Source organism: Choristoneura fumiferana, chromosome 12, assembly GCF_025370935.1.
Source record: "Choristoneura fumiferana chromosome 12, NRCan_CFum_1, whole genome shotgun sequence".
NCBI lineage: Eukaryota > Metazoa > Arthropoda > Insecta > Lepidoptera > Tortricidae > Choristoneura > Choristoneura fumiferana.
Genome location: NC_133483.1, coordinates 8125941 through 8152374, shown reverse-complemented (window position 1 = coordinate 8152374; position 26434 = coordinate 8125941). Strand labels below are relative to the sequence as shown.

The 26434-nt window shown below is 36.8% G+C and overlaps 1 protein-coding gene across 2 annotated transcripts in view; it reads left to right on the top strand.

Annotated features, from left to right (window-relative positions):
* Positions 1–26434, top strand: part of LOC141433234 (uncharacterized) — a 337942-nt gene that overhangs the window by 186871 nt on the left and 124637 nt on the right. For both annotated transcript variants that reach the window (XR_012451908.1, XM_074095180.1), the window contains exon 4: positions 18721–18854. Coding sequence is in view for 1 of the 2 variants with exons in the window: in XM_074095180.1 (XP_073951281.1) it covers positions 18721–18854 (134 nt within the window). In the remaining variant the exon portion in view is untranslated. The remainder of the gene's footprint in view (positions 1–18720; positions 18855–26434) is intronic.

Below are 26434 nucleotides of genomic sequence, written 5' to 3'. Positions count from 1 at the left end.
CGCCTGTCGGTCAAAATAGGTCGCGCGCCGGTTGCAGCTCGTTTTTATATCTTCTCCCCACCACTGTCGCTCTGCTCGGGTGTTGCCACTAACACGGCCTCTCCTGACGGAGCAGCGTCCTCGATGCTCTCTGCGGACGGGCCTGGCTCTACTGCCGAGGCTGACTCTGTAACCGGGTCTTCGTCACCTGGGGAGCAGACACACACACATTTATACCTTAAGTCTGACGGATATCTAGCTTTCAATACGAGTTTGGATGAAACAAGATGTTACTATGCGCTAGAATAGTTTTACTAACTCTTATCAATCTGAACTACGCCGTACAAAAGGCTTATGGTCTGGAAAACATCATAATGCCACACAAGGACTTAAAACATTACGTTGCCACACAAGGCCTTACACGATAGTGCACTGTTCCGACGCCACACAAGGCCTTACACGATAGTGCGCTGTTCCGACGCCACACAAGGCCTTACACGATAGGACGCTGTTCGGACGCCACACAAGGCCTTACACGCGAACTCTAGCCCGAGTCTTGGATGCCAACTCGAACCAACTTTAGTTGTACCGGTCGACTCCATGCCGCTCAAGGCCTTACTAGAGTCAACTCAATATCTAAACAAGACTTTGCAAATGGTAGACATGGTAGAAAATTATGATAGCGCCATAGTAAACATCTACTTAAGTATTTCCTTAGACTTAGAGGCTTAAGAGAAAAAGAGAGACAAGCGTAGAACAAATGAGAAAAATATGTCTTACATTCAAAGAAAGCTTCGCAAGTTTCGGGGGTCCACTCGCCGTTCCACGGTAGTATGTACTCGGCAGCTGCTTGTGTAGTTTTGCCGTAAGAGCCTGCCACAAGCCGTAAATTCGTACCGACCATTAGGCAGAGTTTTAATAATGCGGTATGGACCCCGCATACCACTTTCGAGCTTATTAGTAGTTTGAGATGATTTCTTGCCTCGCTCGCTCCTGTTCATCACCCCAATGAAATTTCACGTCCTTACGGGTTAAAGAAGCGATGGGGGCTACTTTAGTAGCGTACCCTGGGATATACCTTCTGAAGTAGCCGGCCAAGCCGAGGAACTGCCTTACTTGTTTCACGGTTTTAGGAACCGGAGCTTTGACTAGGGCGTCTATTTTATGTACGCTCGGCCGGACCTGACCATTGCCAATTGTCCTCCCAAGGTACTCTACTTCGGTAGTGAGGAAAGCGCATTTGCGTAAATTAATGGAAAACCCAGCTTTTGTTAGGGTTTCCAGTACAGAGTTGAGCAAAGACAAGCCATCTTCTAAGGTATCGCTTAGTAACAGAATATCATCAATGTAGACTAGTACCTGACCAGCGTCAATAAAAGGCCTCAGTGTATCGGATATGATCCGCTGGTACACGACTGGTGCATTAGCCAGTCCATAGGGCATTTTGAGGTATTCAAAATGCCCTTCAGGCGTCACGAATGCGGTACGGTGTATAGAACTCTCATGAATCTTAATTTGGTGAAAACCAGTGACCATATCCAACGCAGTGAAGTATTTACACTTCCCTAACCTATCTATATGATCTTCGATCAAAGGAAGCGGGTATCGATCTTTTACGGTTATGTTATTGAGTGCTCGATAATCGACAACCATTCTATCCGACCCGTCCTTCTTTTTAACAAGTAGGATCGGGCTTGCATATGGTGACTGTGACTCGCGAATTATACCCTTTTCCTTTAAATCGCTCACAATCTCACGCACGCGTAACTTTTCGTTATATGATAACTTGTACGGACGGTAATAGACAGGTTCTTCGCTTGTAAGCCGAATGTGCATCTCGCCTGTCTTTACGGTTGTAGTCGCTGTCCCGCTCAAAAAAAACTCTGAGTACTTGTCTAATACGGTTAATAAACGTGACTTTTCGTCACCACACAGCGGCGTGTTTATCAAATCGGATTGCACACTCGGTTCACAATGCGTTACGTTGTTTACGGACGAACTGTTCCTAATTATGCGCTGAGAATCACTTGTACGAATGTAAGCAATGCCCTCTCTATTTAGTACATCTGTGCCAATAAGTACTGGTACACTAAGATAGGCGCGGGGCACGACGTACAGATCTACTTCTAAAGTAACGTCACTGAATTCGACCGGCAAAGTAACGTAACAGTCCGAACGCATTTCTACACCGCCTAAACCGCGTAATACTTGCACACTCGCATTTGTACGACACGAAAAATGTTTGACAAGATCGTTAGAAATCAAGGAAATACTTGAACCACTATCGATCAACACATCGGTAGGTACACCGTTGATAACCGCTGTTACAACATCACTTTTCATACTATCGCACGGTGCTTCGCGACAAAAATTAACGCTCGCTTTATTACGCGACTCTGAGCGTTCCTTTGCAAAGCATTTATCATCGGTGTGACCTACCTTCTTGCAGAATGTGCATATGATTTTCGGTGCGGTTTTATTGAAAGGTTCGGGGGTAGACACAGATTTATTTGTATTCGCGTCAGTGTTGCTAGGCTCAACTTTATTACGCTTTGAACAAAATTTAATTTTATGCCCGGGTTGATTACAGTTAAAACAACGTAAGCGTGTATCAGTATTTGGTGCGGGGCGTTTCCGATCTCGATCAGCGAATGACTCATTAGCAGACCGATTATAACGCGGTTGGATGTTATTCGGTACACTTGCACTGGAACGAGTTCGTTTCATTAGATTGATAAAAACTCCACAATTTTTCGGAGGTTAGTTTACATTGGTGGCTGCCGCACCTATCTGCGGGTCTTTACGATCACGTACTATTATGGCGTAAGTTCGTCACTCAATTTTTTACGATCTTAATCGTAACAAAGATTTTCGCGCGTAGTCTAATATGTGGAGTATTTATGAGATTCCTTTCACATCACCGAAAGCGATATTCAGACATCGTATGCGCCGTGGACATAGTGACTTGAGTTCCTTTGATATTCGACCAGGTTTTTACTGGTTGTGTCGGTAGCAAAAAAGGGTAAGAATTTATGTAAGCCGCCGCGCGTACACGTATGTTGCGTAAAATGGTTTTGGTAAATGTTTGGCGCTCACTGTATTCATAATATGAATTATTAAATGCAGAATAAAATTCTGCGTTTTAGGGTTCCGTCAGCCAAAATGGCAAAAACGGTCAATTATAGTTTCGCCATGTCTGTCGATGTGTCCGCCGCGGCTTCCATGGATTATCAATGATAGAAAGCTGTAATTTTGCACGCTATATTTATTTATTTATGGTAACGGCGGTCACACAAAGGCAAGGTTACAACGGTTTATATGCAACTATTAGCGCCGTCCCCTGGCACGCATCCGGACTACGCGGCGCGGCGCCGCGCTGGCGGGAGCGCTAGCACGCTGCTCCAGAGACGGTTGAGGATCCCGTCCATCTTCGCTTCTAAGCTGTTGGGAGGAAAGGGCGGCAAAGGCCGCAATTTTCAAGTATTGCTTTAAAATTACAACTAAATATCACACTAACAAAAGTGTACTTAATTATTTTCTTACCTATAAACTTGCATTCCTACCTATTTTGTTCTTCTTTATCCAATTTTGTTAAACTTGTTGTAATGAAGTCCATTTCAATAAATTTAAAGTTAACATCCAAAACAAGTAAAGTACAGTACATTAACTAATTTTTGTCTTGAAAACATTTTTTAATGCGCCTATTGTATTGTTGAATATGTCTATATCTATAAGTTTTTTATTTTATTATAAAGTGTACATGCACGCTTGATAAACATGTTCTTAGAGTAGTTAGTTCTACTACGTGGATGGAGAAAAGGTGTTTAAATTTGTCACGACATTGGCGTTCCCTTGTACCTGGGACTCTAAATTGAACGTCTTTAGCAGGCCAGGGGCATCAATATGATTATTAACTATATTATATAACAAAATTGCGTCAACGCAGTCTTTTCGACACTCAAGGGATTGCATTTTATGACGATTTAAAGATTCGATATAACCTTTATATTCATAGCCACATTTAAAGTCAAAATGTTTTATAAACATTTTTGTAGTCTCTCAATTCTATTAACATGAATATCATAATGGGGTTTCCACACTGCACATGCAAACTCAAGCCGACTACGTACATAACTATTATAAAGTATTTTTAGGGTCAATGTACTTCTAAAAGGTTTGCCAATTCGCAGTATCATACCTAACTGTTTAAAGGATTTACCAAAGATGGAGTCAATATGGGGTACAAATGACAATTTGTCGTCCATAACGACGCCAAGGTCACGAATCTCTGTAACTCTTACTAGATCTTTGCCGCACAATTTGTAACAAAATTTTGATAATTTATTTTTTCTTGAAAAACTTATTGTGCTGCACTTATCCGAGTTTAGAAATAGATTATTCCTTGTACAGAAGGTCTCAAAGTTACATAAATCACGCTGCAATAGTTCACAATCAGCATCACTACGAATGACTCTAAATTTTTTTGCATCATGTGCATAAAGAAGGATATTAGAGTGGGAGATAGATTTTACAACGTCATTTATATAAATTATAAATAATAAAGGTCCCAAATGGGACCCCTGGGGGACACCAGAACTTATTATTTTACTGCGAGAGGCAAACCCAGAGACCACCACGGACTGCGTGCGATTTTCGACGTAAGACTTAATCCAACGAAACAAATCACCATGTATATATTTTAACTATGCCGACAAAATGGTACAATATTTTTTTTTAAAGTGCCTCCCATAGGTGTAAAGTGGGGGTGTATTTTTTTCTCATCCAACCTTGTAGTGTGGGGTATCGTTGGATAGGTTTTTTAAAACCAATAGGGGGTTGCAAAAACGATTTTCCGATTCAGTGATCTGTTTGCAAAATATTCTACTTTAAAGTGCAAATTTTCATTAAAATCGAGCGTCCTCCTCTCTAAAATCCAAACCGGTGGGTGGAAAAATTTGAAAAAATTCAGGATGGTAGTAAGTATATCAAACTTATGCGGAAAACTATAACGGTTAAGTTTTCTTGAGAATTATTAGTAGTTTAAGAGTAAATAGCAGCCTAAGGTATAAAATATACCTCATCTTGGAATATTCCGTACAAAATGCGAAATCCGTAGAAAAATATTACTTCATTTTTTCGTAATGCTATGGAACCCTATGTCGGGCGTGTCTTGGCCGGTTTTTTTATTCTCAGGGATGAATAAACGGCACGATTTCAATATATAGAAGAACTTGAGTTGTTATATCATTTTCGTGCCTCGAAAAATTTGTCTAATTTCCGATTACCAACAATTAAAAAGGCACTTAACAGGTTTCCTGTCCCATGAGACACATGTGACTCATGCGAAACTTTACTGGTACGTCCATGAGGCACATGTGCCTCATGGCCAGTGATGTAAATTATGCAGTTCTTCTTTCGATAAATAATAAATTTGAATACGTGTATTTTATTATATTTACATTATTTTTTATTCTTGAACCACATTTAGATAACCAATGAAAATTACTATGAGGACATTACATTGAGGATATTACATTACTTTATCACTATTATGGGGACGTGTAAGAACGCTGCACATTGTTTCGGGACAGGGAACCTGTAACAGCTGGCGACGCTTGAGTTGAGTTAACGAATGCACTGTTATACGACTACTTGAAAATTAGTTATTGTTGAAATCGGCACCTCGCCCTACTAAACCTTCTAATATTACAAATGTGAAAGTGCGTGCACGGATGTATTTGTTACTTCTCTGTGTCTACGGAAGAATTAAAACGAAGGGCACTAAGTTTATACGAGATATGCGTAAGTGTTGTGTCCTGGTTTTTTTACATCAACGCCCTATTAGCGTAGCTGAGATCGAATGACCATGACTTGCCTTGCTTGACTTGCTTGTTTCATGTGTTTTTATTTACAATAAAGAGTTATAAAATACAATACAATACTTGCTTTGTCATTTTCGGAAATTTTCGATTCAAATGAAGTGATGCCTTTAATTTGTAGTACGAACTATTGTCAACCACAATAAGAAAATCCTGAAAAATACTTACACTCGCTAAAATATATTGTACATATACCAAAAATTAATAGCACGTGGTTGGATTATTTATTTTGTATCCATTTTTAAGTACCCCTTCGATAACAAACCCAAACGCAAAACGATATATCTATAGTTCTAAGGTAACTCATTCAAAAACTAAATTACATACCCTGCAAATGTGAATTCTTACGACGAATAATGGTTTCTAAACTCCTATAAGCTTGATAATAGTAGAACAGGGGTAGATTATTGCTAGCTTAATATAGTCATAATAGAGTAAGTAATCTATCTATCTATCTGTACCTTTGAACGAGCAATTCTTGTATAATATATATGTATATATATATTTCGGGGATCTCGGAAACGGCTCCAACGATTTCGATGAAATTTGCTATGTAGGGGTTTTCGGGGATGAAAAATCGATCCAGCTTGGTCATATCTCTGGGAAAACGCTTGGTACCGAGTTTTAGCCCGAGCGGAGCTCGATCACCAAGATAGTTATAGTTATAGAAACAATAGCAGGTCCTAAGCCCTGGCATAATAATAATAATCTCCTTCGAGTTAATCCAATTTAAGCAGAGCGCGACCGCAAAATAATTTTCAAATTCTGCGCAGAAGCGTTTGCGTAAGTTATAAAAACATCATTTTGCTTACATTATTATTCGTTTGCGTGGGGAGAACGGGGAGATAATGTATCTGTTTTCGTGCATATTATGACATCATAAATAACTCAGGTCTGCGACGTGACGTCACATGCTATGAAATCTAAATTCTGTTTATGAGTTATGGAGATGCTTCTTAACACTAATAAATCAGTTTGCGCTTTGTTTAAAATTAGGGGTGAGTTTCTATTTAGATTACTGTGTCCTTCGAGTGCATTTATTTGCTAAGTCATATAGGTAGGTACAGTCAAGGAAATTAAATCACTACCCAGGGTAGTGCTACTATATGTCATATTGACATTCTATAGATCTGCTAAAAAAATCATGACAAAAAATATTATGAAAAGGTTCCACCCTATGACGTAAATTAATTTCCTTGACTGTACATAGTACAAGCGTTCAAACGAGATTTTAGTCAAGCACTAAATTTGTTTTTAGTACTCTTTGTCCCACTTCCTATGGCTGAGCCCAGACATCATCTAATTTAAATAGGCACTGCGCTACAGATATCTTCCTCGTAACATTTGTAATAAAACTAATAGCTCGTTATATACAATCTTCTATTCATACAACACTTGTATTATTCAGCTTTCTATGACAATGTTCAGCCATTTATGGAACTGATTAACAAGCCGTACGACCGTTGGGGGAAAAAGATTTTTAAGTGGAGACCACGTAATCAGACAGCGTAGTTAAAGGCTTAAAAGACTCTCCGAGGGTTGGATTTACGATCAGGTACCAGATTATCTAACATGCAGGTGTTTACAATCACATTAATCATGAATTTATGGCCCAATACAACATAATTTAACACAAAAAATTATGAATGCACTGTGGTTAAAGTTGCTTTTCATTCACAAATTTTCGCACGCTTAGAATTAAACTGACACAATCCGATATATTCTCATTTTAAAACTAAACCAGATTTTGTTTAGCACAAAGTTTATTTTGGAAATTCGAATATTTCTAATTGTGGCAGTTACACTCTAAGCATGCGAATGTGCTTCTTATATGTCTTATGTTTTTTGTTATTTTGTTATGTTATTGTGATTTTTGTATATGACATTAAATAAATGTATTTTCTTTCTTTCCATTCTTTCTTGTTCTTTCAAATTGCGAATTGGCGCACCTGAAAGAGATTCTAAACAAAGGTCTCTAAATCAAAAATCTCTTTCAGATACGCCTATATCCAGTTTTGTGCGTCTGGCTGTCAACTCCCGTAAACTCATAAAGAAGGCGTAGGAACGTTGTACCGGCGAAAAAACAGTTTTTTAGTAATAAAAGAACCTAGCGCCCTTAATTTAAGAAAAACACTTTTAAACCAATTAATACGTATCCAGAGCAGCTGTTAAAAAAGTTAACATCGATTTCCTTATAATTATCTCGTCTCCCTCATTCGTAGCTAAATGAGAGTTCCTTCAAAGCCTTACAAAATAAATTAAGGTTAACGTAATCTCAGTTTAAGGGGCTGTACAGTTTTTATTTGAGATCGACTTGGACGTTTTTATACATTTTTTGCGCCGAAGGATTTAGGGGCCAATAATCCTTACGTTTCTATCTAGCTAGGAACGATCAGCTCAAATATACAATTTGTGTTTTGTTAATAAGAGGATTTAAGCATGAAAATCGGAACGATTGATCTTTAGGCCATACGAATCAATTTGACCCGTAGCACGAATAAAAAACAAAAAAGGAGAGGCGTTCAGTCGTCATGTTTTTTTTGTATGGAAAAAATAAAATTTTTGTTCTGAAACCTATCGTGTGTGGTATTTAATGAACGGGCTTACTAAGCCGATTCTAAAAATACATCACATCATTATATTACTAACAATAACTTTTTATACCTGTTTCAATTAATTGGCATTGTTCATATTTTACCGATGTACCCTGATTCGAAAACCATTTTGAGGAATAGGGTTCTTAAACAATTTTGTCCTATTCTGATGCAAAAATACTTAAGGGTTACGAATATATAGGCAAAAATATGTTTGACCTTAGTTTGGCCTTCGTATTTTCATTAAGAGATGAATCTTTTACCTGAAAAGTAAATCCTTAAGTATCTATCTAGATTTATCTATGGTATCTGTCACGCAGGGCCCGTATTACGAAGTGCAAAATTCGAACTTCGTATCTTGCCGTGCCGCTGACGGTTATAATAATAATTTTTATTATTTATTATTATTTAATACGAGAGTGAGAGGGACGGAACGACACTAACTTCAATTTTCTAATTTCGTAGTACCCCCGCAGGTCGCAGGCAGACATTGATGTCAGTCAGTTGTCACATTAGCTAAAGAGTAGGTATTGACATAAAAAACAGAATGTACTCTAGCAGTTTTCTGCCTAATGAGTAATTAATTGAAAAAAAAAACATACCATTGTTTCTCACAAATGTATTAAATGAGTATAAAAAATAACTTGAAATCTCATCCAGAACTAGAAAAACATTCCAAAAATTCTACTTGCATTTCTTGTTCTTCATTTGCTGAGGACGATGAAGAGAGATAAGTACCGCTCTTCTAACGTTTCAATTATTTCGTCTTGCTCTATGAAATCTTTTTAAATTTTCTCTACACGTTGACAAAATTTTAGCTCAGTTATAATTCGGCGTATGGCAGTGCTAGGAACCCCTGTAATAAAAACATTTATCTAATACAAAATATACCTAAACCTAAAAGTATCAAAACAGTTTGTTTCAACTTACCAGTCAACTCTACGACACGCTTTAAAATCGAAGATTGTGTTTTAATTAGACCTCCTTTATATACGTACACAGTATATTCAATATTCCTCGCTTGAGATCTAAGCGGTTTCTCGACATTTTCACCAGATAACAATCGTTGAAGACGAATTACAAAATGTAAGCAACGGTAAACAAACGATTTGACACAGCTGCCAGTTACCAGTTGCCATATGAAAATCACTATTTTTTTTATTTTTAAAATGCCATCAGATTCTGGTGCACCTATAACACCATGTGCAGCATTTTGCCGAATTTCGGGGTGTTCCGCTAGTACTATTTATAAGTGTTTACAAGGACGTGCTATTATTATGATCAACAAAAACCTAAAACGACATTCTCTCCTCAAACATAGTTATTTCGCCAACACGATGTGATAAAGGTGTTTTTTCAAGGCAACACGTCTTCCAATAACTTCATCCATCGTTAGCTACTAAAAAAACATCCCTGTTGGCTTCAACGAACTGGCAAAGTAAACACACAACTGCAGAGCGTAACGAGCCAATCACAGAGCGGGGAGTCATAGCAAATATTAACCATCTCAAGGGAATTCGTGAGGAGGTGGGGGTATGTCGGGTTTTCAAATTGTTCTGATCGTAAGTAAACTGTATTGTTTTTTCAATATTTGTTATGGAGGAGGCTGTGCGGTATCGTTAGGCATCTTACATTGCTAGAAACTACACAATAATTGGGTAAGTATTTGAACTTTATAAAAAAACTAGCTTTTGCCCGCGACTTCGTCCGCATGGAATTCGGTTATCGTGCGCTGTTCCCTCGGGAACTGTGCATTTTCCGGGATATTTTTAGCCTATGTCGCTCTCTGGCCTAACTATCTCTATGCCAAAAATCACGTCGACCCGTCGCTCCGTTTCGACGTGAAAGACGTACAAAGACGTACAAACATACAAACACACAAACACATACTTTCGTATTCATAATATTAGATTGGATACACTTGGTTATACTGGCCGACGAGTGGGCCAAAGGTAAGTAAATAACTTCCATGGTTAAGAAGTGTTAAAATGTAGGAACCATATTCATTCCATGATTGACGATTTTAATTTTCAACTCTAGACTGTGCAAATAGCTATTAGTAGGTAATAGATTTTCATATAAACGGCACGTAACCTAATTTCCTGTATAAAAACTTGTGAAAAGAAATATTATATCCTCCTCCGTCCGCGTAGAAGTATGAAAAATAGTTTACATCCTATTCTCAGACCCACCGAATATACACAAACCAATTCATAAAAACCTGTCCAAGTCGTTTCGAAGGAGTTTGATCACACACATTTTTGACCCGAGAATTTTATATAGGTACTAGCTTTTGCCCGCGGCTTCGCTCGCGTTAAATTTGGGGGTAACTAACACAGATTTACTTTCTACGATCTTTATTTTCGTGTTTTGATTGATTTTTCGAAGGATTATATTTGCAATTTTTTGAATTTAAAAATCAATCTACACAATCATAATTCGTACAAACTTTGAACCCCTGTTTGACATCTTTAGGTCAGGGGTGTAATTTTAGAAAACCCACGTGTTTCTTTTGGCCCGCGACTTCGTACCTACGCGGCATAGGATTGTTCCCGCGGGATAGGAATAAGTGAATTCAATAGAAAACCACACTGTCCGCGATTGAATTGAAACAGGCTTCTATTATTACGGGTATCGATTTTTAAAAAGCTTTCACAAATAGATTTTTTTAAATCAGCTCAGTTTTTCCAGAGATTCCCCAAACAAACAAAGAAGCAGACAAAGTTAAATATTTTCTTATCCCATGGGAATTTCGAAAAATCCATACTTAGTGCACTTCTATGATACTTTTTACATGTGTGCCAAATTCAGGTCTGTAAAATCTGTAGTTTAAACTACGCGTCGTCTGTCAGTCAGTCAGCTTGTCAAAGTATACTGTTTTACAGGTATGGATAAATTTTGTTACGTAATGAGTAGATTGGTTTGGCGTCGGTACTTAATGTGTCCTCGTAACCGTTAAGGAGTTATACCTTCCATCATCAGCTCACCTGAATAACTAGAAAGAATACAACTAAAGGTCTACCTATACGTGCATATGATATTTAAAGAAACTTCCTCTAACTCCTAACCGTTAAGGAGTTTTACCTTCCATCATCAACTCATCAACATGAGATGATGTCTACCAGACGCAAATACTTAAATAACTTTAGAAAATATATAAAAAACGTAATGCGTGCCTACAAAATTTGAGGGTTGCTCTCGATTTCCCTGATATCCCGTCATCATATTCTGATATGGTGACAATGGGGCTACCTCGGGAGTAGATATTCTTTCGAATAAAAAAAATACTTTAAAAATCGGCCTACAACTGAACGAAAAATCAGTGAACGTACATAAATAAATATATATAGCAGAATGCATAATCTCATTTTTTGAAGTCAGTTATCTTTAACTCCTCTTGAGCTCTTGCTCTTTGCAGTGTACGTGCAGTATAAACTTTTGAATTTTGAAATCTTAGCTTTCTACAACCAGTAAACAGCAAAATCCTGTTTTTTCCCGTTCCCATAAGAATTTCGGGAAATTCTCTCTTAATGTTTCCCCACACTCCCCAAGGAACCCACTTGCCAAGTTTCAGCTTTCTACGACCAGTAAAACGAAAAATCCCGTTTTTTCCTCGTTTTCGTATGAATTTTGGAAAGTCCTCTCTCAATGCTCCCCTACATTCCCCAAGCAATCTACATGCCGAATTTCACCTTTTTATCAGTAAAACGAAAAAGTACCATTTTTTCCCTTTCCCTTGAGAATTTCGGCAAATTATCTCTTACTGCTTCTCTACACTCTCGAAGCAACCTACACGCCAAATTTTAGCTTTCTATGACCAGTAAAACGATAAATCCTGTTAACGTCAGACTTTCGGGAAATACTTTTGTAGTGCTGTACTACGCTCCCCAAGGAACCTAAATGCCAAATTTGAGTTTTCTACGATCAGTACAAAGAAAAATCCCGTATTTTCCCGTTCCCGTGGGAATTTTGGAAAACCCTCTCCTAACGCTCCTCTTCAGTCCCCAAGCAACCTACATGCAGAATTTCAGTTTTCTAGGACCAGTAAAATGAAAAATCCCGTTTTTTCCCTTTCCCGTCGGAATTTCAATAAATTATTTCTTAATGATTCTCTTCACTCTTCAAGCAATCTACATGCCAAATTACAGCCTTCTACGACCAGTAAAACGATAAATCCCATTTTTCCCGTTCCCGTCAGAATTTCAAGAAATTCTTTTGTAGTGTTCCCCTTCACCTATCAAGGAACCTAAAAGACAAATATAAGTTTTCTAGGACCAGTAAAACGAAAAATCGATCCCTTTACACTGAATATAAATCCAGTTTTTTCCTTATCCCGTGAGAATTTCCCAAAATCCTTAAAACGGTTTTTTATTATTATTATAATCATAATCACCTACTTCTATGCCAAATTTGAAGTCTAGTAATTATAGTTCATAGGATTCCATTAAACTGAATATATAAATCCCGTTTTTTCCTTATACCGTGGGAATTTTCAAAAATCCTAAAATTGATAATTTAATTCATGTAATACCTACTTGTGTATCAAATTTTAAGAGTCTAGTTATTATAGTTACTGAGATAGGGTCACTCTGAAACGAATATATAAATCCCGTTTTTTCCTGTTCCCGTAAGAATTTCCAAAAATCCTTACTTAGTGGATGCTTACATTGTATAAGGTATCTATGTGCAAAATTTCAAGTCTCTAGGTCCAGTGGTTTCGGCTGTGCGTTGATATATATATATTAACGATTGATTTTCGATTGACTTTGTCACCACATTATCTCCTTTTAGGGGATGAATTCTCAATAAACCTGAAACACGTGTTTACTTAATTATTGTTAAAAGTACGCCTGTGAAAATTCGAATAAAATAGCCTAACTAATCTTGTTTCCCCATACTAACTTTGGACCTCCATTTCACCCCCTTAGAGGGTGAATTTTGAAAAATCCTTACTTAGTGCACCCCTAGACCTTAAAAGGAACCTACGTGCTAAATTTGGAATCCCTAGACCCAGCGGTTTGGGCTGTGCGTTGATACATCAGTCAATCACTTTTGCATTTTAGATAGATAGATATGAAACCTTTAATATGGAATTTAAGCTGTTTTATTCAAATTGAAAATACAAACTGAAATATAGATGCACAGAAAAATCAGAAAAATAAGACCATCACTGGGAATCGAACCCAGGTCCTCGGTATTCCGTACCGCGTGCTATACCGCTACACCACTGATGGTCAATCTACACCACTTGGTCTCAAAGTGTGACTCGTAATTATTTCTTTGGTAGTAGATTCTTATAGATCGTCGTCAATTCCGTAGAATCTCAAATCGTTATTAAATTCCGAAAATACCACCTTAACTTTAATTGAAACAGATTATCACTTACCGAATACGAAATCAAACTTTATTACAATTCAGAAATTCAATATTTGCCAAATTCGTGACGTCATTGATTAAGTTATTTAAAAGGCAACAGAAACAAAGCGTTTACAAGCTAGCATTCAATAAACAAGTTATCATAACTCAAATTGGAAACTTCTGGAAACCTTGCAAATTAAATTGCCAGTTAAAAACTGATGCTCAACGAAAATACAATGCTAAATAAAGTTTTGTTCTGAAGAAGCTCTTCAAAGGGAGCTTTTGTCTTTATTGTTAGGGTTGGCAACTTTAGCTAATAAATAAATGAAGCAGAAACTAGGTCTGAAATTATACAATCACGGCATCGTATACACAAACATCAGTTAGTATTGAATCTTATTGACCCATAGCATGCCAAACAAAAAGTTAAAATTAAACAATTTTGACACTATTTTATAAATTTCATCATCATCATCATCATCAGCTGAAAGAAGTCCACTGCTGGACAAAGGCCTCCCCTTACAAATTTAAATTTAAATTAAATTTATGTTCTACTTATTATATTGTGACGCAACGAGCGCCATGCGTAAAAATCAAATTACATAAATTGTCACAATTCAACCCTTGCTATAAATTGGCTACAAAAAAAAAACAAATCTTCATTGCCAACCATAAGTATTCCGCATTAATTTCCTCGAATCCTTTCGGAACGTGTTCAAATACAGTTTGTTCGATTTACCTTTGTTTTTGATAAACATCACAGACCGAAGCTGCCTCCGTTCTTGCGACCCTTGATTACTTTGTAACTTGAGTCACAAACACGAAACGAATGACATAATACACAGGTCGTGTGTCAGCATGAAATCTGTGTTAGTTAACACAGCAACGAAATCTACTTTTATGGGGATTTTACGGTAAGCTTTATAGACGTGACTAAAAGAAGATGTTCTCTGATTTATGAATACAAGCCACGAAAGCGAGCGGACTTTGCTCGTGGTTGGTTGTTTCTTACAATTTGTTGCAAAAAGCTTTGTACAGTAAATTCGCTGAATATTTATTTGCATGCTAATTATACCCGATTTCGCTCCCTACACACTTTGACAAGTATAGAGTCTTGACTTGATCATGACTTGCAAGAATTGTAATTACTCAACTTTTTTATAATTAAGTTTAATTAAGATTTTATTGTTAATTTATTGTAATTTCCATTCATGTCAAAGCTGTAAGTAGGCATATATTTCAAGTCATAAATTTTGTCACAATAGAGATGACAATACCAATTTTTATGAGCTTGTTATAAGTACACAATTCTCTTACTGATTTTGTATGGCAATAACTAGTTATGATATAATTTATTTGTCAACTCAATCGACTGTTTATTTGTATTAAAACAACTAAAAATCTAATAATTACTTCATCAATTCAATAAATACAGTTTTACATAAATATCTAAATTCTAGTATATTTTTTACCGTTTCTTAATTGTATAAATAAAAATTATAGGTAGGTCCCAAAATAAAATATTGCAGGCATTTTGATTCAGTGGATTTTCTACTTTGTGACTTTTTTGTGGAGAAAATTTTCAACTGTTTTTTTCTATCGTTGTTTTGAACAAACAAACAGTTCATACTTGCCTGTAGTTAACTCCGAATCGTTCGGATTGGCTCGTTAGACTTTACGAAACACCTGGGGGCGGACGTGACTTCGTTCGTTTACATTCTTATAAAGGTACCAATTTGTTTTTGTACTTATTGTTAACTCGAGAAAGCTTGAGGCCCTTGAAAAAGATTTGGCTTAATTAATAATTGCTACAACATTTCGCTAATTTGGTAAAATGGTTTTATCTTGAAATGATATTATGTAAAACACAATCGGAAAATATTTTTCAATTATTATTAATGTTTACAAGCCCCGGAATTTTCTTCAGCAAATTTAGAATAATTCTGTTCAGTCTGCAATGGGAAGAAATAAGACCGTCGGTCCCAAATAAAGAAAAAAAAAGAAAGAAAATAATTTAAATTGAGTACTGCCTTTTCGCAACGTAACGTTTGGCAACCTGTTTCATTTCGCAACTTTTCATTTCGCAAACTCTAAATCTGTTAAAATTTCAAGATTTATTTCAGGGCCATCGTGTAGAACCCTTTAGGTTAGGTTAGGTTACTTTTATAAAAATCCTGATATATTTACAGTTTCAGAAATATTTTACAGTTGGGAAATGAAAAGTTGCGAAATGAAACAGGTTGCCAAACGTTTTTCGGCGAAACATTAGTAAACCAATTTAAATACATACCTACTTAGTTGCCATTATAATAAGGCCTTATTAAATTGTCTGATGCATTTGGAATCATAATCGTTTTCACTGCTTTTTTCTGTCACACGGTATAGGATGAGAATAGAAAGAGAGGAGATGATGAATGAATCACGAGCGCTCGGGCATTAGAAAAAGACAAAACCGAAACGAGGGCTACTCTTCGACGCCGAACAGGCCCTTGAGCACTAATGTGAACGACATTGGTGCAGAATAAGAGCAAGGCTCACAAGAAACCTTGCAAGAGTCAGTGTGGCTCTGCAGAACTGGATCCAGACTCCGGGCTGAGGGCGGCCACGCCGCCGAATACGACACGTATGTGTTGCGTCTGCATGACACTGTCGCAGTCGCAGATGTGGTGGAATACGTCCGCCGGAAGAGCGGATACACGCTGAGGGTGTTCCAGCTGCAGTCGTGTCACTACTTTCAGTTCATCTCGTTTGTGGTGCGCGTGCCGCGGCTGCTGATAGGGACCATCGCAAGTAAAAAAAATTATAACTGTTTATTTCATAACAATTTTACAATTAGTTACATGACATTCCTAGCTAATCTTTATTTTTAAAGATTTTAGTTGCTAGGCTATGAGTTGCCCTTAATAAGTAAATTCTTAATTATGTTTTTATGTTCTTAGGGTTGCTAGTTATTTTATCAATTGTAGCCCTGGGAAAATCATTTAGTATTTGAGGAAGGATGTAGGACCAGACCCTTTTGCTATAAATGTTTTGACATTTTGGAATGATGAAGTGATTACTATTATCTAGGGTTCGGAGCCTTTTTGATCTGTCATATCTAACTAATAAAAGTGCTGCCTTCTGGCCGAAGGAAGTCGTGTTCCGGCGGTTCCGGGGCACCATGCCGCCGATGAATGCGACGTCGGGGACGGTGACTCAACGGGGTCACGCCGTTTTGTCACCAAATTAGTTTTAAATATTATTAATTACAAATATGTATGTTATTCTGTAAGGTATTTATTATATATACGTCCTCTACTCTTAGTCAGGTCTCTCGTCTACTCGTACTAAAACCAGCGTTCTTAAACTTTGTCTTTTTCTGATTCAAATTACTGAGAATCCAAATACTTTTTGAAATACTTTCGTGCACTTATACCATATTTTATGTTTATACCGTAAGCTATCGTTCAATGCTATATTTATTGTGTAAGAACATCTTTGTTTCGATATTAGCGCATAATTCCTTAAATAGAATGTGTAACTTTTGGCTTATGTCAAGCGATTCCAGGATAATTAACGCAAATTCATCGCCCTTCTACTCAGGCACGTAATGTTTACGGATTTCGTACGTTAAGCTCACCTACTACGTCACACGCTACAATTTCGGCTCAACTTACTCGTGACAAAATCTCGTTAAAGTAGTTTAGCTCTAATCTTCTTATCTGTGTATTAAAAAAAACCGGCCAAGAGCGTGTCGGACACGCCCAAAATAGGGTTCCGTAGCCATTACGAAAAAATTAAAAAATATTTTTCTAAGGATTTCGTATTTTGTACGGAATATTCCAAGTTTAGGTATATTTTATACCTTAGGCTGCTATTTACTCTTAAACTACTAAGAGTTCTCAAGAAAACTTAACCATTATAGTTTTCCTTGTAAGTTTGATATATTTACTACCATGGGGGGACGCTCGATTTTATTGAAAATTTGCACTTCAAAGTTGAATATTTTGCAAACAGATCACTAAATCGAAAAATCGTTTCAGCAACCCCCTAATGGTTTTAGAAGACCTATCCAACGACACCCCACACAACATGGTTGGATGGGAAAAAAAACACCCCCACTTTACGTGTATGGAGGTACCCTGAAAACAATTTTTTAAAATTTTTTACTGTACCATTTTGTCGGCATAGTTTACATATATATTCGTGCACAATTACAGCTTTCTAGCATTGATAGTCCCTGAGCAAAGCCGCGGACGGACGGACAGACAGACAGACAGACAGACATGGTGAAACTATAAGGTTTCCGTAATGCAATTTTGGCTACGGAACCCTAAAAACATACCGTCTATAGAAATAAGAATCTAAAGTCCAGTTTGGACTTGTAAGAAAAACCGTGTATGTTGCAATATGTACATGACGTAGGTATGACGACTCTCGATTGACCAATCCCAACTCGTTATATTTTACAGTCTCAATGTAATACAAATTGCACTTTTCTTGCAAGTATAATATGGGCTATACAAATTTTCATGATGAGCCTCTCTCATTTCCCTTTTGGGTATTATGCATGATTCGCAATTGATATCCCTTTCCTCCAGATAGAGTTATGTGGTCGAGCTGGTGTCATCTCATAACTGAGAGAACCCTTTGAGTGATGTCGCCGTCCCAAAATAAGATGTCTCCATTTCATCGTCATACAACAAATGAGGTACAAAAAATAGAATTGCCTCTTTTCTGAACCGCGGTTATTAAAGTGTTTAAGCTTTTGACTTTATCACGTCCCAAAAGTCAGATCAGAATTAACGAAATTTTCGCCTCAGAAAATTCCACAAGGTTGAAAACTTTACTTTAAATCGAAACGAATAGTCAATCAAAGAAGAGTTGTTGTCCGAGTCTTGAGATTTTTAACCCTGGTCGTTTGCCAACAGAACTGCCTCCAGAGAAACCGACCATCAAGGCTGAGAAGGGTTGGTATGCTTCAGGAGACTCGCTGCGCGCGCAGTGCTCCTCGCCGCCGGCCGACCCTCCGGCGAACCTCACGTGGCTCCTAAACGGACGAGGGGTAAGCTTTTAGCTTTGTTGAGACTGATCAGGTATTAGTCAGTCATGGCTTCTGATTTGAGATAGTTGACGTAACTTGAACAATACGTAAATCATAGGTGACTGTTTATTAACACTAAAAACATACGAACATACACACGGTCAAATATAGAACCTCCTTTTTTGAAATCTCTTAAAAATAACTAGCTTCAATGGTGGCGTTCGTTATTCCAAGGTCCTGTTTCATGTAACAGATAAAATATCTATGATATGTTTGTCCGAATAAACAGAGACTCTTTATCTGTAACATGAAATTTATCAAATAGTGACGAAATATGTTCTAAAACTGTCGACCAAGTAAGTAATTACTCATGTTACGAGTAAATATGTATGTATGGTAAGCAGCCATAATTTAGTAAAATCTACGAAAATACCTACGTGTTCACATTAATGTGAGATAGTCAAAAACTAATATGTACTTCTATTCTTTTTATTATTAGCTTTGTGTCACAAACCGGTTTTATCTTCCACAAAAATTTAAAAAAATTAAAAAGGGCACATAAAACTTTTTGTTAAACTCGAGAAAATAATTAATGTTGAAAGTTATTTAAAAATAATTCATAGTCGACTGAATATTAAGTATATTTTTTTTTTATGTAAAGCCTTTATAAATAATTCTATGTTACCACATACGTACATAATTTTTGATTTTAGTTATTTATTTTTATAAAGGATTAATTTCGAGTTCAATGTTGGCCATAAGATGACTCTGGCGGTGAAGAGGTTAACTCGATTTCACAAAAATATTAGTTGTGCCCCTTTTCGTTCCCACGGCCGAATTATTGTTCGGTAAAAAAACTAAACAACTTCATAGCTCGAAAATTGTTCACTGACCTTAAAGTCAAATTTGGCAACAATCTGAAAACAGAATACATTGCAAACCATTCGAGAGTCATTACATTCATGTCCGCTATTGACAGAATTTGCTCAATTGGATTCACTAGTAGTATTTTATTCACTACTTTTCCAGAATAAAGTGGATTTTATAAAATGGAACCAGGTTTTTCAGCGTTTCCACACAATACCCTCGTTCATGTTTGAACAAATTGGATTGAACTGAACTGAACAAATGTTCAGTGCATTGAATCTATTCCTGGCAAAAATTGCATTATATCGAATAAACTGAGAAGCAACTCGGCCCCCAAGGGCCCATCTCGGCTCACGTACAATAATTTGTACCATTTGATTATGAACATGTAAGTATAGAATAGAACGCCATGCGCCAAGGCCAAGATTTAAATTGATCTTTTCAGCAATTCATAAACAAATAAGTTGGTCGTTTAAAATTTCATTGTTGTCACAATTTTTTTGGTTGACGGCCATATGTACCAAATATCAAGTCAATTTTATTGACCGCTAACAAAATATACGTACAAAGTGAAGCTAAAATAAAATTAGACTAACAATTGAATCTGTTAATGATTTTTAACGAAACAATTTCCTATTTATTTTTGTAAATATAGTAGTAAGTACGTGCTATAATTTTGAAACACCCGAATACCTTCATCCAGTAGTTTTTACGTGAAGGGCTAGCAAACATCCATCCATTCATACCTAAATCTATCCATCCTCGCAAACTTTCGCGTTTATAATACCTTTATAAATTAGTAGGATTAGTTTTCTTTCAAAAACTGCCCAGATATAAGGTACCACTGTTATTTTCTAACACGGTCTTATTTATTACAAACTCATTCTTGAGCTTAGCTTGTTTTCGTCGAGTTGAGTACTAAGTTTCAGAAGAGCACCGACTACTTCTCGAATGCTCCACGATTTACCACTTTAGTTTGTTAACACAATAAAACACTAATTCGCTTTATGAAATGAAAATATTCTAAGTGACATCTGGCTTACAATATACTCGTAAATATTTTACTACAATACCGTCATTAACTAAGTAAAATAATAACAATATTTGAGACCGCTTAAAGACCTTGTTAAGAATTAGATTAGGTTTACTAGTTATTAAACTCGTGAAAATGTATCTCTGACTTTTTTAAATAATTTACTTTCTTAGATACTTTTATAAAGTCAATGTTTTATCGGTTATTATCTGCGCACAGATAAAAAAACTAAATCACGTACTAAATTGGTATCTTTTCACTGCAAATATTATCTTGACTTCCGTAGGTACATCTGCCAAAGAAACCATTATGAAATTGATTGTGAAAAGGTTTTACCCTAGTAAGCGATTCAGTTTCCGCGGTTGTACATTATAAAAAAATATTGTGAGCCATAAGCCATTTGAATGCTTTCGCTTTTATATCATTAGCAGTGTTCGAAATAGCGAACATAATCATCTTAAAGAACTGAAAACACCGATTTTTTTTTTCAATTTTCATGGCACCCTACGACCAACAAAACCGAAAAGTTTAGCAAAAATTAGTGATTGGATTAGTTTTCTACTTCTGTCAAATTAAGGGTTAAAACATTTAGGTCAAAAACTTAAAGGACTCCTGTAGTAACGCGCTATCCATGGTCACTTAAGTCACTTTGAACGTTCATTTTAAAGTTCTTAAACTTTTAAAGCTAACAATTGTTCATGGTAATATATTTTCTAAGTTATGAGTTTTAAAAGCTGGTATTTTGGAAATTTAACCCAAGATAAAACAACTTCACCGAGATGTCAACACTAAATACAGTTTTTGTATAGGTAATTTTGGCATCTTAGTAACGCAAATATACTTGGCCTTGACCGTATATGGTTACATATTTTTGAGGCGATGAATACGAGGCCCAGCTCGTTGAAACCTCTTAGTCCGAGTGTCCGAACCAACTTGTCGAATCAATATAAGGTACGTACTAGAAAAACACACTGAGCTGTTTTAATTCGAACCCTTTTCATTTGATAAAATTCATTTAACACCCCATGGCCGTGGTTAAACAAAAACATTTACTCATTTTAACCGGAATTATGGCAAAAACAAGGGGATTTAGGAGATCCAAAATAACCCTTTTGTCTTTATGCTATTTTGTTTGACAGATTAATCCTAACTCAATGGTGTATTTTCCAGTTTGTTATAACGCAATATTTTGCAATATTTTGTGTATGCATTTAAAAGACCTTTTTATCTAAAATTTAAGTGTACTAAGATTAGAAATGTGTTTTACTTTTGCATTCCTTTCTGAAATATGGCATATAATAGCAGTCATTCATGATTAATTACACAAATTTGTTAATTAAATTGGCTGTTGCCAACTCCATACTAGTTTACTATTCATAATAAATATTCTCTACACTCTCTATTGCTTTACGGTGAAGGAAAATATCGTGAGGAAACCTGCACAACAAACCTGCGAAGCAATTCAACGGTGTGTGTGAAGTTCCCAATCCGCACTGGGCCCGCGTGGGAACTACTGCCCAAGCCCTCTCATTCCGAGAGGAGGCCTGTGCCCTGCAGTGGGACGTATATAGGCTGGGATGATGATGATGAATAAATATTCTATAGTAATTTGATTTGTTCCATTTCATAATCGCTCAGTCCTTGTTTCTTATACATAAATTTACTTGTGATGAGATAAACTTCATTTTAATTATCCATAACATCAACAATATTTACTTAAAAAAACTTTCACTCCAATTCAGCAAAGTCAACTAGAAGTCTAGGCTTTATAAAATGAAATGGTAATTTCTCTATTTATTTTAATAGTAATATTACGGTAAAAGAAAAATTGTATTACAGCTTTAAAATATTAATAAAAATCGCTTCTTTTGGATGTTAATAGACTTGTATTTAGGGGCTGTTTCACCATCCATTGATTAGTGTTAACGGCGGTTAGGTGTGATGCCGTCTCTATTTGTTTTGTTCGAATAGACGGAGACGGCATCACATTTAACCGTCGGTTATCGCTAATCAATGGATGGTGAAACAGCCCCTTAAAACAAAAAAATCGGCTAAATATGTGTTGAACTTCGCACATTTTGGGTTCCGTACCAAAATATGTAGACAAGAGCTGCGAAAATGGGAGTTCGTATCGTCCGTCCCTCTCTCTCGTATAAAATAATATTAGTGTCAGCGGGACGGTAAGATACGAACTTCGATTTCCGAATTTCGTAGTAGCTCTACTGGTCATACTCTCACTTCGTACCTCGCCTCGCGCCTCGTCTCGCGACTCGTACGCGAGTATAAATGCGGCATAAGGGTTCCGAGTTGACTACGAAACCCTAAAAATCATAGAACAGTGCACCCAAGGAGCACAAAAAATTTGCATAGTATAATTAAATAACAACTAAGATTGCGCTTCCATGATCTCATAGCTCGGAATATACTTATATAAATGGATAATTATTACGTATATTTTAACACCTGTTTTAACACTTACTAACACTAAGCAGTTTAATGATTAAAAGTCTCCGATACTTGCCCGCGTGGAAATTTTAGCCCAAGCCGTTTATGGTGAGAAAGTTCAATACGTGTAACTTAGTAGATATTATACTAAAATGAGTACGAATAATGTAGCCCAATAAAAAGATACGCTCATTATAAATGAAACGTAATTCAGTTGAATGGCCGCGCTCGCGTCTCCTCTTTACGATTTAAGGACACCAGTTCTCTGCACCTAGTCACAATAAATTCCTGGAATAGACTGCAATAGTCATACGAGCGACGTACTATTCCATTGTGTTGCTAATTTTATTCTTTTCAATCGTCATTGACCTTCCGGAACGCCATTATAATATTCAGCAAGTCGTCCTAAAATCGTAAAAGTCGTCGTCGTCGGCCCCTTTTTATGGCACGTTCGAGAACCATAGTCGGGCTTATGATGGAAAAAAATATACTTGATTCTTTTATTGCGAGTCCCCGTAATGGCGAGTTGCGAGACAGCTTTGCGTAATCAAATGCTTCGCCGCTTCCCTGTTTGTCAATGAAATTTCAAAGCATTATGTTGCATAATTAGCCACCTGTTATACTCTTCTTCTTCTTCTGTGTGTCCATAGTCTGTGTGATATGTACTTAATATACTAATTCAAGGTAGACGTCCATTAGGCTGGACTGGACCCTAAGCTGTATCAGTAGTTGCCATCTTTAAATTTATATCATTAGCAATAGAAATAACAGCAGGGTGTCATCTTTTGTGTACTAGCCTTTAGCCGCAGCTTTACACGCATAAACTATTATAGTATAGCCAGTCGAATTGAAATTCCGGGCGCTGAAACTCCTTGACACAACGACGTAACCACGCAACGTAACTTTCCAGGATCTGATGATGGAGCAGTCGGGGAAGTTTTCCGTTAAATCTTGTTTTTTTTATTTTTAAACTAACCATTACCCGCGACTCCGTCCGCGTAGATTTCGTTTATCGCTATCCCGCGGGAAATATGCAAATTTCCGGGATAAAAACTATTCTATGTCCTTCTCCGGGACCTACACTATCTGTATACCGAATTTCATCTGAATTGGCTCAGTGGTTTGGACGCAATGAAGTAACAAACAAACAGACTTACTTATATTAGTGAGATGAGATGAATAGAAACTGAATTCACACTCATATTTGCCTTAAACGTCGCATTTGAGTATCGACCGTTGCAATGTTCGACAAGCCATTTGAACGAAACGTGTGAGATCGAACACTTGGCCGTCCCGCCGACAATTATTTCGGGATCGAGAGCTCTCGTTATAAAAGAGATGTGTTTCGTAAAGAAGTGTTGGGGTCGTTTGTTCGTTCCGGTGTTTTGTGGAGTTTTTGGGGAAAATATGTTTGAATAAAACAGAAGTTTGAGGCTAAGTAATTTATAGATTCAAGCGTTACTTTCCGGAGCTCGGAGGTCCATATCGTAAAATAGCTACGTATACTTATTGTGTATACATTTTTTTCTCGTGCAAAACCTGCTTATTGATTTTCATATGACTTATTAGTATCTATACTTATATGATATTAATGTAATATAGAGATAGACTTCTGTGTATTTCTTTATTTCTATCTAGTTGGTGACCTCTGGAACTACTAAACTGATTTTAAATAACTACTATTTCATTATTAAAAATGGGAAACATAAGCTCCTTTTTGTTCCAATCCAAGGGAGAATATTTCGCGGGATATTGTCGGATTCGCGGGCGACAGCAGAGCTGCCATGACATAATCAAGATTAGCACGAAAAAAAATACAAGTATAAAGATGACTGAGTGCATGGTTTGAGTATAAGCGATTAAGACGCAATACTTTATAGTCATATTCCACGATGACTAATGTAATACAAAATACGATACCAAAGAGATAGAGTTCTAAAAGGAATAGGAATGTTATCGCTTGTTTTTTTTTACAGAGCAGAGGCATCATTCCAAAATTCTTATCCAATATTTTATTCTTAACCAATGTGTGTTGCCAGTGATAACTTATGAATCCGAGGCGTGGTGCTTTACTGTAGGCCTTTGTAAATAGGCTCAGTTGCTCAGCGAGCTATGGAGAGAGCTATGCTTGGGGTTTCTCTACGGGATCGAATCAGAAATGAAGAGATACGTAGAAGAACAAGGGTCACCGACATAGCCAAGCGAATTAGCTCGTTGAAGTGGCAATGGGCGGTAGTTCTCGAGTGGAGGCCGCGGATCGGCAAGTGCAGCGTATCCACAACAAGATGGACGGATGACCTGGTTAAAGCCGCGGGTTCATGGTGGATGCGGGCCGCTGCCAACCGAAGCAACTGGACGTCCTGCGGCTGAGATGATGATGATGAGGCCTTATTCTCTAACACACTTGAAACTTTACAATCATTTTCACTACTTCTTTCTATTACACATACTTAACATAAGATGAGGGTAGAGAGAGAGATGGTAATGCGATCGCGAATCACACAGTTTTTAACGCCTTAGCATCACAAGTAGGTATGCTGAGCCAGTGTCCGATTCACAACCACAATGACACATAGGCACTATCTTCCTATCTATGGTATCGTACTTAATTATATTGTTGTGTCTTATGTAGTGTTGTCTTTTGTTGTGTAGTGAATAAATGTATTTCTTTTTTTTCTTTTATCGACGGAGATGCGAAAATAAAAACATGTACGAATGTTTAGGCAAACAGTCATTTCGTGCTTTTATTATTTAATTACCATAAACATTTTAATTTATATTTTTATTTAAGGAAAACCCTCACACTTAGTTACAAATCTATCTTGTGCCGACATTAAAAGAAGATGCATGGGTAATCGAGCTTTGTTCGGACTAAAACTCAAATACACGCTTTTTTCACAGATAAAAACAAGCTAGATCTGCCCCCGAAAACCCCCACATAGCAAAAATTACATCCAAATCGTTTAAACAGTTTAATTGCCACAATTTTTCAACAGAATAATTTATCTTTTAAAGTTATTAAAATAAGATAAGATAGATACAATATACATAGTTAATTCTAAAAATTATATTAAGTTTTATAAGAATATTATAGCCTTATATGTAGAGACATCTAAGCTAGCTAAGCGCTCACCAAAATACATAGGATGCAAAACTGCACGACTAATAAAGTTAAGGTGATCGTGAAAGTAGGGATTGCAAAATCCGGTCTCTTTTCAAATAAGGATTTTATGAATATTAACACGTACAAATCCGG